Source organism: Canis lupus, chromosome 33, assembly GCF_011100685.1.
Source record: "Canis lupus familiaris isolate Mischka breed German Shepherd chromosome 33, alternate assembly UU_Cfam_GSD_1.0, whole genome shotgun sequence".
Lineage (NCBI taxonomy): Eukaryota > Metazoa > Chordata > Mammalia > Carnivora > Canidae > Canis > Canis lupus.
In genome coordinates, this window is record NC_049254.1 from 5141838 (window position 1) to 5158167 (window position 16330).

The 16330-nt window shown below is 33.2% G+C and overlaps 1 protein-coding gene across 10 annotated transcripts in view; it reads left to right on the plus strand.

Moving 5' to 3' along the window:
- The window catches only part of ARL6 (ADP ribosylation factor like GTPase 6), a 59596-nt gene that overhangs the window by 22873 nt on the left and 20393 nt on the right, over nucleotides 1-16330 (plus strand). For 8 of the 10 annotated variants that reach the window (XM_038582536.1, XM_038582535.1, XM_038582538.1 and 5 more), the window contains 3 exons: nucleotides 5684-5813; nucleotides 10015-10070; nucleotides 15149-15342. In XM_038582536.1, the coding sequence (XP_038438464.1) occupies nucleotides 5684-5813; nucleotides 10015-10070; nucleotides 15149-15174 (212 nt within the window). In that variant the 3' untranslated portion in view covers nucleotides 15175-15342. Of the gene's footprint in view, nucleotides 1-5683; nucleotides 5814-10014; nucleotides 10071-10656; nucleotides 10683-15148; nucleotides 15343-16330 lie in introns of those variants that run through there. The other 2 variants (XM_038582543.1, XM_038582544.1) reach the window with 2 other exon arrangements.

Here is a 16330-nt window from a genome sequence, read left to right on the forward strand (position 1 = left end):
ATTTAATTTGGCTGTTTGTTGTACCTATTTCTGGACTCTGTTCTATTCCATTGATCTCTGTTATGTCCTTTAACATTTGTCTTGATTACAATGGATTTATAATAAATCTTGAGGTCATATAGGATAAATTGTCCAACCTTGGTCTGCTTTTTCAAGACGATTTTGGTAGTTCTAGGTGTTCCGTATTTTAAATAACTTTCAAAATTGGCTTATTAAGTTTTTTTTAAAACCTGAGATTTTATTTTGATCGTATTTGGGGATGGTTGACATCTTAACAATGGATTTAACACTGAATGTTTCAACTCATGAGCATGGTATGTCAATTCATATGTTTATGCTTTTCTCAATTTCACTGTCTTTTACGGTTTTCTGTAGAGGTTTTATACATCATTCATTCAACTTATCTATAAGTTTTTTTATTTTTGAAGCTACTATAAATAGTATATTTTATTTTATATTCTAGTGGTTCATTGCTGGGATGTGAAAATATTGACTCTGTATTCTTGGAGGTTGTTAAATGCATTTATTCCATTAGTTTTTCTGTAGATTTCTTAGAATTTTCCATGTATAAAGTCAACAACAAAAATTCTATTTCCTTTTTAGTCTTAATTCCTTTTATTCTTTTTGTTGTCTAATTGCACTGGCTAGGACCTTCAGTACAATATTGAATAGAAATGATTTTGTCTTGTTTCTACTTTCTTCCTGCCCTAAATCCTGGTGCTTGCTTCTCTTCCTTACTATTAAGTGTCCTTTGTGGCATTTTTCCCCCCAGAATAGGGCAGTTTTTACTGCATTAAAAACCTGCTCGGGTGGATATCCTTTTTCCCCAGGAATTTTCTTAATGGCATCTGGAAACTGCTGTCTTTTGGTTGGCAGAAGTGTTTCTCCTGCTGTCTTGACAATTTTTAAGCCAGACCTTTTTCTAAAATTACCAAGCATCTTTTATAAGCATTAAATTCTCCATGTTCTTATTCCTTATGTTCATATAATAATTTCACTTTCTCCTGAATCATGTTAGAATCTATAGGTATACCTTTCTTAAAGCAATCCTGCACCCACATAAAAGTTATTTTCAGTACAAGATAAAAAGGTATTTCCTGAGAAGTGCAAGATTTTCACACCTGCTGATGTAACTGCAATAATAGCTTCGTGAATTTCCTTTTATTTTTTCATAATGGTCCTTACATTGGGTTCATTTATCTTGAAATAGTGGGCATCCACAGCTGCAAACCTCAATCTATGGTACATATCAAGCAATTTTAACTTTGTTTTATAATGTCATGACTTTTCTCCAGTTCTTAGGAACACTTCCAGCATAACTGATGGCACTTTGTATGGGTCCCATGGTGTAATTCAGGATTTGCATTGTTACACAAAATAAGATGAAAAAATATGTGAGAACTTTGAGAGAGAACTTTTACTGTGATGCATGATTTATTGGGGAGAACTGCCCACCTAGCGATGATTAGTATCACATAGCATTTTAAGCAGATACTTCTAACACTTGAGCTCACTGCAATAGCTATAGGAGATGACTATGAAATTATTATAGTGGTACAGTATTACTACAGTTAATTTTATGCAGTTATGATTTAATACTGCATATTTACATTTGTTTATATTTATCTCAACTGTGAATGCTGCCATATTTGGTCTATATGTGCATAAGTATTGATAAATTTTAACTTTTTATAATTCGTGTATTTTTTATCATAGTAAATGATGAAATCGTCTCATATCTATATGTATTTTATACATTCATGAGATGCCTAACTCTCAATTTTTCTTCAGTGTTTCTTGGCTTCATGATTAGTTTACGGTTTCTATCATTATCATTCATCCACTGATAGACACTTATATATGTGTCTGTATCTTATTCCCATTCTTTTCATTTAATATTTTACCACTAAGTATGCTGCTCACAAGGGTTTGCTTATATCTTTATTGGGTCAAGGAAATTTTCTGTTATTCCTAATTTTCCAAACGGTTCCATTATAACCTTGGGTTATAATCTACCAAATGCTTTTTCTACATCTATTACAATGATAATATTGTACTGTAGTCACATATATTAAACCAAACCTACATTTCTGGGTTAAACCTCATTCGACCACTGATTATTAACCTTTTTATATATCATTGAATTGGATATGCTAACGTTTTTCATTAAAATTTTTTTGTTTTTGGTCTCAAGGTTTTCGGTTTGTAACTTTTTTTAAAATGCTTTAGTCATCAAGGTTGTAGAGGCTTCATAAAATGAGTTGGAAAATATTTACTCTTTCTCTTTTTATTTAATTTTTTGGATTGGAGAGAATTGATATTATTTTGTCCTTAAATGTTAGATAGAATATATGAATGAAGCCATTGGGTTGGGATTTTGTATGTGTGTGGGAGTTAGAGGGACTGAGAATCATGAGTTAAATTTCCTTCAATGATAAGTATTGTATTTCTCCTTGCGTTACTTTTGGTAATTTTTAAATTTATGTTGTCAAGTTTATTTACAGTATCCTCTCACTATCCTTTAAGGTCTATAAGATCTGTGTATCTTCTTTCATTTCTAATGTTGATCATTTATGTTTCCTCCATTTTCCATTTTTTCTTGCTCAATCTTCTAAGTTGTTTATTGGTTTTATTAACTTTTTAAGAACCCTGGCTTTGTTCATTTTTTCTGTTGGTTTGTCTTTTTAAAATTGTTGATTTTCATTGTTTTATTATGAATTTTCTATACTTACATTGTGTTTCATTGTAAGTATAGAAAATTTTTAGACGGAAGTGGAAATCGTTGATTTTAAATATGAGCATTTAAAGAAGTACATATTCTCTAAGGATTTAGTTACATGTCACAAATTTTGATATGATTGTTTCCTTCATTATTTAGTTTGAGGTATTTTCTAACTTGTGAATTCTTTTTTGATCCTTAGGTTATTTAGTAGTGTGATTTAATTTCCCAAATATATGAGAATTTTCTAGGTTTCTTTTTTATTGCTTTATAACTTAATTCCATTTGATGGAATAACATATTCTGTTTGATTTCACCCTAAGAAATATTGGGCCATCACATATGGTCTGGCTTGGTGAATGGTCCATCTGCAGTTAAGTAAAATATGTATTTTGCTGCTGTTGGATGAAGGATCTATAAATGTCAGTTGATAGTATTCACCTCTTCAACATTCTTACTGATTGTTTTCTGTTGTATCAATTTCTGAGCAAGGAACCTTGAAGATCTACCTATTTGTGGATTTCTTTATATTTCCCTTTAATAGTGTCAAAATTTGCTGTATCTATTTGGAAGCTTATTAGATGCATATACAGTTTAAGTTGTTTTGTCTTCTTGAGTGAGTGACACTTTCATAATTTTTGAATGTCTATATTTTTCAGAGAGGCAAACCAAGAGACTGACTCTTAACTTATAAAGAAAGAACTAATGGTTTCCAGAGGGGATCTGGGTGAGGGGGAAAGGTTAAGTAGGTGATGAGGATTAAGGAAGGAACTTGTGATGAGCATTGGGTATTGTACGGAAGTGTTGAATCACTATATTGTACACCTGAAACTAATATTGCAATGTGTATTAACTGGAACTTAAATAAAAACTTTTTTTTAAAAAGCACTGACATATAATAAACTGTACAGAGAACAACAACAAGAAATGCCTGTCTTTTTCCCTTCCTCTTGAATGCTACTTTATCTGATAATAGTGTAGCCATGCTCTAACTTTCTTACATTTAAATGTATGTGTAATACATTCCACCCTTTTCCTCTCAGCTTGTTTGTGTCCTTATGTTCAAAGTATGTTTCTTGTAAACCTCATATGGTTGTGTCTAGCTTTTTTATCCATTCTGACATTCTCTGTTCCAGGGTAAATTCTAGCTGGACTAAATATTTAAATGTAAAAATCACACATTACAGCAGTAGAAGAAACTATGGGCGAAGTTTAAAATAATGCTGGGGCAAAAGAAGGTCTTTCCAACTATAACACAGAACCCAGAATCCTAAAAGAAAAGATAAATTTGACTGTGTGAAAAGTTTTTAATTACAAAACAAACCATGAGCAGTCAAAGGCAAATGACAAGCAAGGGGGGAAATATTTGCAGTTTATATCATTGCTGTAGGACTTTCTTCTTTACTGCTGTGGTGTTCCTACAAATCAATAAGAAAATAAAAAACTTAATTGAATAATGGGTGGAAAGCCTGGGTGGTTCAGTCAGTTAAGCATCTATCTGCCTTCTGCTCAGGTCATGATCCTAGGGGCCTCTCCTGTTGCCCATCGCCCCATTTGTGCATTCTCTCTCTCAAAAAAAAAAAAATAAAATCTTAAAAAAAAAGAAAAATGGGAAAAGAATAGGATAAGATAGTTCATAAAAAAAGAAATAGAAGCATCTTTTGAATATGTAGATAAATTCTTGATCTTTCTCAAAACAGAGTAAACACATTCTGATAGTAATTTTTACCTATCACAGGAAAGATCAGCAAGTTTGATAACAGTCTTTGGGCAAGGGCACTGGAAACATTTGTTCTTACATATTGTTATTGGTGTAGATTAACATAATTTTTATGCTTTAACCATCAACTCCTCGAATTTATCCTACAAACATACTGAGCATGTACAAAATTTGCTTTGTACACTTTTATTCATTTCAGCCTTGTTTATAGTTTTAAATATTGGCAACCATACAAATATATCTCCCTGGGTACTGATTAAACAAATTATGGTACCTGTACTAAAAGGCAGAATATTCTACAACTTTTCAAATAGTGAAGAAACTGCTCTTTATGTACTGGTATGGGACAGTCTCCAAGATACAAAATAAAGTGAAAAGCAAAAGATATGACACTGAATAGCCTGCTACTATTTGTATAAAAAATAATGTATAATAAGTGTTTGCACATATTTCTAAAAAGATGTCAAGAAATAGGTGATGCGAATTAAAACTCTTGTAGAGAGGACAAGTGGTTGGACTGGGACAAAAAGGAGGGAGATTCTTTTACTATATACCATTTTGTGTCTTCTGAATTTTGAACTATTATGTATTCAAAACAATGAAAAATGTTTCCAAAATTGTAACAAGGTAAAAATATCTTGTTAAAATATCTAGCCTGTTAGTTCTAAACTGTCACTAAAATCTGAAATTAAGATCTATTTTGTCTCCCTTCTACTTCCATTTGAAGTTTGCCTTGTTTCTATTGACAGTAAAAACAAAATGAAATAGTTGAGCCCTTTGTACTAAGTAACTACGTCTGAGTCCCATCTCCCACCTCACTGTTTTAAACTCCAACTAGGGAACCCTGGGTGGCGCAGCGGTTTAGCGCCTGCCTTTGGCCCAGGGCGCGATCCTGGAGACCCAGGATCGAGTCCCACGTCGGGCTCCTGGTACATGGAGCCTGCTTCTCCCTCTGCCTATGTCTCTGCCTCTCTCTCTCTGTGTGTGACTATCATAAACAAATAAAAATTAAAAAAAATAAATAAATAAACTCCAACTAGAGGGTAAATAGTCTTAAGAAATATTTTTTAAATTCTCATATCTTTCAAACACATGCTTGACAATGTGTGTCTTTAAATGTTTGCATATATGTGACACAAGAAAGAGGTGGTGGGAAAACAGTTTTAGTGAAATACAATTTGTAAGAATTTGAGGAAATGACCAAAAACCTGGAAATGTGATGATAGTCTTATTTTCTCTTTTAGATATTAAGCACCGCCGAATACCAATCTTATTCTTTGCAAACAAAATGGATCTTAGAGATGCAGTGACATCTGTAAAAGTGTCTCAGCTGCTGTGTTTAGAGAACATCAAAGATAAACCATGGCATATTTGGTAAAGTTTTATATTTACTTCTCATTATGTCATTCTGAAAAAAATCTCTGAGCTTGTGTTCTTTGCTAAGCTCACTGTGTAAGTCACCTAACTTGATAGGATGTAAGTTAAGGATTTAATTGTATACAATTGTAGCAGTGCAGGTATTCATGAATACATTTTTTTTTTATTTTTTTACGTTTTTATTTATTTATGATAGTCACAGAGAGAGAGAGAGAGAGGCAGAGACACAGGCAGAGGGAGAAGCAGGCTCCATGCACCGGGAGCCTGACGTGGGATTCGATCCCGGATCTCCAGGATCGCGCCCTGGGCCAAAGGCAGGTGCCAAACCGCTGCGCCACCCAGGGATTCCCCATGAATACATTATTGCTAAAACTTTTTCCAATCTTGGGGTACCTGCCGTGGCTCAGTCAGAGCATGTAGCTCTTGATCTTGGAGTCCTCAGTTTCAGCCCCACATTGGATGCAGGGATTACTTAAATAAATAAATCTTAAAACAACAACAACAAAATACCTTTTCAAATCTTTCTGAGAATGTAAAATATAAACAACTCTTTCAAAGGAAATTTTAACCCACTTACTCAGTTTCAGTCACACTGATTTCCTTCTGCACATTGAATCAGCCAACCACAATCCCATGTCAGAACTCCCTTTGTCTGAATCAGTCTCCAGAATAATTTTCCTGCCTTGCTATTATACTTCCTTCAGGAGAGAGACCTCTGATGATAACCCTCCAAAATAATGTTATATCTTATCTGCTATGTATCGTTTTTTTTTTTCCTTCATATTTTGCTGTATATTTCTATTGCCATGTCTTCTTTGGGTTTTGCTTATTTTATAGTGTATCTTCCTATACTAGTGCATAAGCAACATGAGAGCTAGAATTTTATCAGTTTTGTTTACTCTGTAACCCCTAAAATAACAATAGTACCAGGTACTTAGTATGTGCACAACAAATATTGGTTTATTTGAGTATATAGAAATATAAATATTAATTTTATTTAGATACACTAATAAAATCAGACTCTTCAGCAATTACTATCTGAAATTATACATTGTTTATTTGGAAAGCAACTTCTTATGGATATATTTAACTGTGGTGTGCCTTTCTGCAAAACATTGCAATAAGGATAACCAGAAATTATATATTAGATAGTATTTTAGTGCCTGCCTTATATTAATTTGAGCTTCCTTCTATCCACCTACTTACTTCCCTTTGCTGCAAGATGTCCTCTTGCCAATTTTCCCATTTTTCAAAGGGAAAGTCGTAACACAGAAGCATAGAAATGTACCATGTGTAGAAAGAGAAACAATATAAAACAAGGAGATACTACAGCTCAGTAAAGAACTTGTAGAGCTGATTTTGGTGCTGAAAAAGAAATCTCCTAGAAGAAAGCTTGAAAAAGCCCCTGAAAGGCTTCCGTGCTCAGGGCCACCACCACTTCTACCCAGGATTGAAACACTGCATATCTTGAGCAAAACTTTCCTTACTTTGCAATCAGAAGAAGAGTCAATTTTACTGTCTCTCGACTTAGAATTTGAGGTTCTATGATATTTGGTCAGTAAAGAAAGGAGGGATTTTAGGTAGAGAAGTATCTTAAGATAGAACCTTTGTATTTCTCTAAATTATACCTAAACTAGTAATATCTAAACCAGAATAATTTTAATTTTTGCACTGTATTAAGCATTGTGAATTTTGATAGAAAGTACAACATTAAGAAATATGGGCCTAAAAAAAGGAAATATGGGCCTAATTAATAAAAGATGCAGTCCTACTCTTAATTTTGAAATATAAATTAATTTTGCAAGTGGAAAAAATCTCTTTCTACTTAAAATAATCAGCAACTGAATTTTAACAGATTTCTTTATTCAAGTGTGATATCTAAATACCTCTCTAGGTGAGAGAAAAGGTAATGTTCTGATGCTATAAGGACGTAGAGTATTATATTGCCAGGTTCTGTATTTTCTGAGTAACTTATAGAAGAATGCCAAGTATTTCTTTGAAAGTTGTCTATAATTTTGATTCAATTCAAAGAATATCTCACTAAGAACTAATAGTGTTGTTAAACTTGTTTTTTTTATTTTTTGCTAATAAGTTCATTAAAGCATGTATAACATTGAAAATACGTGGGGCACCTGGGTGGCTCAGTCAGTTAAGCATCTGCCTTCAGCTTGGGTCATGATCCCAGAGTCCTGGGATCCACATCAGGCTCCCTGCTCAGAGAGGGGACTTTGCTTCTCCCTCTCCCTCTGCTGGCTCCCCCTGCTTGTGCTCTTTCTCTCTTTGTGTGTCAAATAATAAAATCTTTGAAAAAAAATTTTAAACACACTTTTCTGGGCAGCCCAGGTGGCTCAGCAGTTTAGCGCCACCTTCAGTCCAGGGAGTGATCTTGGGGACCCAGGATCGAGTCCCACGTTGGGCTGTCTGCATGGAGCCTGCTTCTCCCTCTGCCTCTCTCTCTCTCTGTGTCTCTCATGAATAAATAAATAAAATCTTTAAAAATAATAAATAAATAAATAAATAAATAAATAAATAAATAAATAAATGCAGCATGTTACAGAGATAAAATATGCTATCTCTCTTGCCTTAAGTATAAGTAAATTTAGCAGCAAATAGAGAAAAGATTATAGAGAAATGCAGCCTGGAAAATGTTTGTGGTTTATTTTTACTCATTGTACTGTAAAACATACAGCCAACGCTGATTTTTAGGGTCTGATTTTAATAATGTTCTTTTAAAAAAGTTCTTTGACGGAGTCCCATATACAATATGTATATGTATTTACTTATTTACCCTCTTGTGAGGGCAACAGATAACAAAATAGGTAGATAGATGTTAAAATACCAGCTGGCAGGATGAAGAAAAGTAAAGTAGGACAAGAAGAGAAAGAATAATGATAGGTGTTCTCTCTGTGAAATCTAATTATTGTTAGAGAGAAATTCACGCAAAATTTTGGAGAATAGGTTTCCAGACAGAGAGGCCTGCCAAGTTAAAAAGCTCTTAGATGAGAATGTGCCTGGTTTGCTCCCGGAAAAGCAAGAAGTCCAAGCTGGCTTGAATAGGGGGATCTAGAGGGAAATTGTAGGAGATGAGGCCATTGAGAAATAGCCAGGGACCATATCACATTGGTTCTGGTAGGACATGGTAAAAAGACTTTGGCTTTTATTCTAGTTACAGGTCTGATGATATATTCAAAAGGAAAGATAGAACATAAACATTCAGGACCTATTAGGAAAAAATGGAAGGTTTTTAGTATGGTACTGATGCCCCCAGTAAAGGGGATGCCCCCAGTAATTGGATTACTTGTTTGGGACTATAAGTGTATAATAAAAATCAAGACATTGATCTTTCTTGATTTAAGCATTTCAGTTACTGATGTTTTGCTACTGATAGGGATAATCTGTAATATGCTTTGGATAATTATGTATCATATGCTGTTGGTTTCTATTTTAAAATAATTTTATGATAAAGTCATATTTGTAATCTAATAAGTAATTCTTTGGAAGTAATTTCTGTTTTGATTAGAATCAAATTATTTTAGATAATTAGGTACATTTTTAAATCATGCACAGCACACTTAAAAGGAACTCTAATCATTCAGAAAATCTGTTTATTTATACTAGTTACTATCAGTCTATATCTGATAAAGATTATCTGATACTATCAAAATCATCTGCATTTTATTATTTTAGTTTCTTTAGCATTATCTTATAGATGCTAAAACTGAAGACAGTTAAATAACCTCTAGTTTCCTGAAGCCCGTGGATATGAGTAGGATTGAAATCTGAGATTTTTTTTTTTATTGTACCAGTTTACCAAAGTTATAATTACAGGTTTATACCTTATGGATATCAAATTCCATTTCAAATAAAGTCACTTCATCATGTGGCTAAATTACAACCTAAGACAACCATTTCTAATAAATAAATGTTATTGAGTCACTGGGGCTGGGCAAAGTAGAATAACTTTTTAGTGAGAATACTTTTCCAAATGTCTGTTATAAATCATGAATAAATTTCTCATGTCTCCTTTCTGAGCACTCAGACTTTTTTCCTATGTATATTCAGTTTCAGGGCTTAACCAGTTTTACTCAGATATATGTTACTAGACTATTAATTTGCCATCTAGCAAAATTGTAATTATTTATTCGTATGGTTCTATGAAGTAATGAAATGGATATGTTTCTTATGGATTTTATTTCAGTGCTAGTGATGCCATAAAAGGAGAAGGATTGCAAGAAGGTGTAGACTGGCTTCAAGGTACATCACAAAATACTATGCATCTGCAGTCTTTATTTCCATTCTATTCACATTTTTCTTTCCCTTTTTGCATTTCATTTTTATTATATCATTGCCTCTCTCCCTCTTGTTTCCATTTATTTCTGCTGTCAGAAAAAACAATCCAGTAAGTATCTAATACCTTGCTACCTTTACTTCTATTACATTTTTCTGACGGGTTTATTTAAATAAAATATTTGCATCTTTATAATCAATACACATGACAACTCTAGAAAATAATTTTATGACAACAAATTTCTGTCAGATCTAGTAAATAGAAGCACATTTGAAGTTTGGGATAATTTCAGGGCTTCCTGTCAATCATTAAAAATAAGTTTGCTTGGCATATGTCTTTTAAGAATCATGTTAAACTCTATGGCTCCATTTATACATGTTTACACAACTTTTAATACTCATTTAGTATTATAAATACTGGTATTGATGTTTTGTATATTGCAGTTTTGTTACTCATCAAAATAGTTATCATTAGTTGGTACAGGTTTATTATATCAAGGAATAAATTAAGGAATATCCTTTCCTCTAAGATTCCATTGTTTACTGACCATAGGAATGGCCTGAAGCAGTGACCTACACAGCAATAGACGTGAATGAAACCAAGTTCTGTAGGTCCTTTTTATTACAGGACCCTGAGAGTCAGGCTGAAAAATGTCCATTTGTGAGCAGAGCTGGGGATTATTCCTATCAGGAATCTGTCTGCCCTGAACTAGGGTAATTAACAAAATATTATTAATTCTAGCTGTAATCTTACAGCTACGGATTTATTTTTTTCTCTACTAACCCTTTAATGTCAGTTATGTGTAATTTTGTTTTATGCATATCCTGTTCAATCTAAAAATAGCCTGCTTGCCCATACATAAAGAGACTTGATACTTCGTTGGTTCAGAATATTAAATCTCCACCTGATAAATATTTTAATGTGTTATTAGTAAAATATGGTATTTTAATAAACTGCACAGACTGTTGTAGTATTTCTTTTGTTTCTGTGTAGACATCATGACATTTACCATTAAACTGCAAAAAATATTATAGTCATATTTTTCAATTAAGTAAAACATAATTGAGAACCTCTAACAGTTCTCAGAAGAACTGTTGGAATTTTTCTGAACACACATAGTTCTTAGATTGTGATAAAGAAGTGGTTTACACTTCTGATGATTTAATGGGACTTATTTCCACATAAAACAGATTAAGGAGCAGTGTTCTACAGAAGACCCCAGAAGCATATGTTAAGCCTTGATTTCTTATTTTACCAGTGCTTATTGCTCACAGTGAAGACACTGCATGGATAGAAACCCTACTATTGCTCATAAAAGCATAGTACCTATGAAAATAGGTTGATAAATTGTAGTTCTCCCTTCCTTTGTTGGGTATATTTTGTCTGTAATAATGAGGCCACTAGGTGTCAGTAACGATCCAACATCACGGTGCCACTTGCCAAGTCTGGTCTTCTTACCTAATTTTTGTGTCTTTGATCTTTCTGATTCATTATCTTTGTATCATCCTTTTTTTAAAGGAGGATACACTATTAGAAATGTTTTTGTGGGATCCCTGGGTGGCGCAGCAGTTTGGCGCCTGCCTTTGGCCCAGGGCGCGATCCTGGAGACCCGGGATCGAATCCCACGTCGGGCTCCCGGTGCATGGAGCCTGCTTCTCCCTCTGCCTGTGTCTCTGCCTCTCTCTCTCTCACTGTGTGCCTATCATAAATAAATAAAAAAAAATTAAAAAAAAAAAAAGAAATGTTTTTGTGCCATTGCATTATCATGTTATTTTATGTAACCTTTAGAGCAGTTTTCTATGACCGGTTTCCCTATTTAAATAGAGAACACAATAATAATAAGCATTTGAGATTTTGAGTCTAGCAGATTTATTCTACACTTATTAACTAATTATTAACAATTATCTGTTTCTTATGAAAATAATTTTCATCATCTGTACAATTAAATGTCAAAAATTGTACAGATTAAATAAACACTGTTAAAGTGCCTAGTATAAGAAAAAAAAAAGCCCCAATAAGTGTCAAATTTACCATCTTACATAACTGCTCTCTATTTAGGAAAGGAGGAAACTTAACACAGATTAAAAAGTGTTATTAGCTTGATTTTGAATAAGAAATCCTTCATCTTTCCTGTGTAATAGTAAATAGTTTACATTTTAATTCTCCAGACTATCTCTCTGGATTTAAAAAGAGGTAAAAAACCTATTTTGCAAATTAGGTAGCAGTAAATAGGGAGACTAGTCCATGCTTATAACTATTAACTTATTACCTAGAGGTTTTTATGTAAATTTAACTGTGAAAGATATTCTAAATGTATCTCTTCATTTTGCTTCCAGAATTCTGAAATTTCCTACCATGCTAAACAACAAAGCTTCTGGTTCATTTTGGACCAATTTACTCTTACTATTTTAAGGTTGAAAATTTTTGAGTAAAATGTTAAATTACATTTTTTTGCCATGATTCCATTCTCTTTTGGAAGGATTCTCAATAATTACCTATATATTATAACCCAAAGATAAGAACTCCTGAGTAGACTTTGAAATATTTTTTAAAGTCACCAAAGAAACCATTGCAGAGGTGTAAGTTGTTTTCCAGGTCTGAAACTTTCAAATCAGATATTTATAAAAAGAAATCTTTCCACGTGATTAATGAAACGTACTCATTTTATCACTTTATATGGGAAAAGTTAATAATCCTCCCAAAGTTTTAATATAAGGCTTCTATAAACTATGTATATGGGTATTCTAATGAAAGATAGAGGACTGAACAGTTAATTCCATCCCCTTGTCGAATTTCACTAAGAGGACTTTTATTTAAAGACTTATCCCACAAGGGAAAAAAAAAAATAGTAGTGACAAAAATGGCAACCAAATTTAGAAGCTGAATGTCTGATGAATGTTGAATGACTTAAGAGATCTGAGAAAGGTGAATTCTGAACTAGCACTGAGGAAAGCTGGAAAGCATCCCACTTTATGTTGCAGATCCCCTCGAAGGCTCGGATATTGATGAAAAGTGGAAAGAAGGATGAAGTGGGCCTGAAAAGAGAACATAGTTATACTTTCTTGACCCCCCCCCAAAAAAAGATTGAAGGTTCATTCTTGCAGAAAATCAGAGTATCTCTGGACTAGGGAACACCCAAGCACAGCTGTGTGGCAGTGCTGGTCTGAAAATGAGGAGTAACTGAAAGTTTTTATACCAAATAGTGTACTCCTCTTCTGCCTTCTACTTCTCCCAAAAGACACTGACAGTAGGAAAGATATAGAAAGTAATCTTAGAGGAACCAGACCAGTGAGAGAAAAGACCTAAAGGTATTAACATCAAAGATTCCCAAGAAGATGGTGTAGCTGTCTACACTAGAATAAAGACCACATTTGACAAGCCTCACACACATACTGAAATTTCAGTCAGCTTTGTAGTGTTCATTCATACTTATGAAAAGATGGCAAAGGCATTTGAGGATCAAAACATTATAAATTATGGAACATCAACAAACTAAATGAGCGGGTTAGAGGAAGTAGAATTCATTTAGGGAGAACATTTCAAAAAACCGTTAGAGTATCCTCAAAGAGATAAGATTACTTTCATGAATATGACCAGGCATACTACTTGTAAAGGACCAAAGGAAAAAAAAGTTCATAGAAAATAATAGAACAGATGAAATGGAAAATTCAATAAAAAGAAGATAAAATAGAAGCATTCACTCAGAAAGTAGAGCAAAAAGATAAAATTGGAAAGAAAAGAAAGTAGGAGGTCCAATATCCAAATAATAGGAATTTTAGAATGAGCAAAGAGAGAAAATAGAGGGGAGAAATTCCTCAAATAAATCAGTAAACAGTATTTTCCAGAACTGAAAGATGAGTTTTTAGTTGAAAGGTCTCTTGAAAGCCCAGTACAGCAAATGAAAATATTCCCACACCAAGGGTCACCGTTACTTAATTTAAACATTTAAGACAATGGAAGATTCTACAAGCTTTCTGGGAAGAAAATAAGTTTCATGTAAAAGATAAGCAAAAATAACATCAGACTTGTAAACATCAACATTCGGAACCTGTAAGATACTGGTCATTGCCTGGAAAAGTCCAAGGAGAAAACAATGGAATTATATGCTCAGGCAGTATCAGTGTATTTTGACTGTAGAATAAAGACATCTTCATCTATGTAACAGTCTCAAGAATGTACTTTCTATACCTTCTACTGAGGTAGCCATTGAGAGGTATACTCTTCAAAGACAAGGTAATAAGCCAAGAAGATAAAATAATAGACCATGAAACAGGAAAACCAGTATAAGAGCATGTGGGAAGGATCCTAAGGACGATAATGAAAGATAATGAGTTCCTAGCATGATAATGAAAGATCTCATATGAAGATAGCTGGGCAAGCATGGGGAACAACTGGTCAGATTAGAGAGTTTTGGAAGACTCTAAGGGAGAGTTCTTCAGGAAAGTGAAATTCATAGGCTGTGTAATGTGCTTCATCATAATAAAGGTTTTCCCAGTGTGGGAGTAGTGAGATTGAATTAGTGTTAAGTACTTAAAATAATAATAATAAGCAGACAGGCAGGGTTGGAGAATGAGGCACAATTATTAAAAAAGGGAAAACAAAATGCAGAGGAGAGGGATACAACTGATCTCTGTGAATAGCATGTATGCAGTCATCATATCGATGACAAGATTACTATGGTAGAAGAATGAGAGCGCTGAAAGCATAATGGGGGTGTCCGGGCAGCAGCGAAGGAACTAATAATTCAAAAAGTAATAATAAAAGTGTATTATTTAGAGATACAGAGGTAAATCTCCTAAGAGAGGTTAGAAGTGATTGCCTCTGAAAGATTAAAGAAGATGAGACAAGGGTCTGCTAGTAGACTAGTTGACTTAACTTTGTGCATATACTATGATAAAAACAAAAACTACAGTGTGTTTGTGCTTTAAACAAAAACAGACTGCATAGGCGTCTACTCTGTTTTTATAGATTTATCATGGATTACTTTAGAAAATGGATTTTGTCTGTGGAGACTGATAGTTTTTTGTTCGTTTTTTGTTATCAGATCAGATCCAGGCTGTGAAGACATGAAAAGATAGTATTTGGAAACTTCAACAATTTTCAATTCAAGGAATGTATCTTAAGGCAACTGAATACTTCAAATTTTTTAAAAGATGTTTGTGCATCTAAGAATACTTAATAATCTTCTGCTTGCATTTATGGACTCTGAATGAGCTTTTTAAGAACATAGGACTTCAGGTATGCTAATGTGACCATTAATTATATTAAAACTAAATATTTCCTCAGAAGGGCTCCTTCCCCAGAATTATCAACTTCTCGGTAGAAGTCTACATTTGATTGTAATTAGAATATTTAAAGTCAGAGTTATAAGCCATCTCAATATCGCATCATGATTTCTAATACCTTTAGTGTATTTTATTTTTTAAATTATCTTCTAAAATTTAGTTAATGGTATGACTTTGCAGTATGATTGTGCTTGGAAAAAGAGCTTTAAATATTTATAAGGGACCATGGATAATTAATATATATACATAAAATTTTTACTATGTGTGATTATCAATAAAACATGCAGTGTACCAACTAGTGTACTTTGTTTACACTGAAAAGAATAATGCTATGTCAACGTAATATTTAGTGTTTTACAGTCAAGCATTTGTAAATTATCTGAGACCAAGTTAAGCTGAATTTATTTATCCAGTGAATGTGTATTAAAACTCTCTGTACCTATACTACTTGGCATTGTCCTAGTCAATGGTGATACAAGGTAAATAAGATATATTATTTATCCTTAGAGAACTTAAAATGTAATGAGGGTTAATTTGAGAACCTTTTCATACATAGCATCTAATTTTATTTCATTGGCTAAATGATTATCTTGCATTTTAAAATTAAGAGGTATAAAAATGAATGTGATTCTTCAATAATTATTTTAACTGACTTCTTGTTTCTTTCTTTAAAATGTCTCCAATTACTATAGCACTTTGTTAAAATAGATTGTGACTCACCAAAATATGTTTTCCCTGAGCAAAAATTGCTACAAAAATGTCCTTTAGAATTTTAGACACATCTCAGGCATCTACTCTGTGCAAATTGTGTTAGTTCTCAAAACTTAGAGGCCACTTTTAATTGTGAACTCTGAATAGAAGATTTCATTTTAAATTAACCACTAGAAAAGAATATACAGAGCAATGGTGTCAATCCTGAAAAACATTGCATATAAAGAACT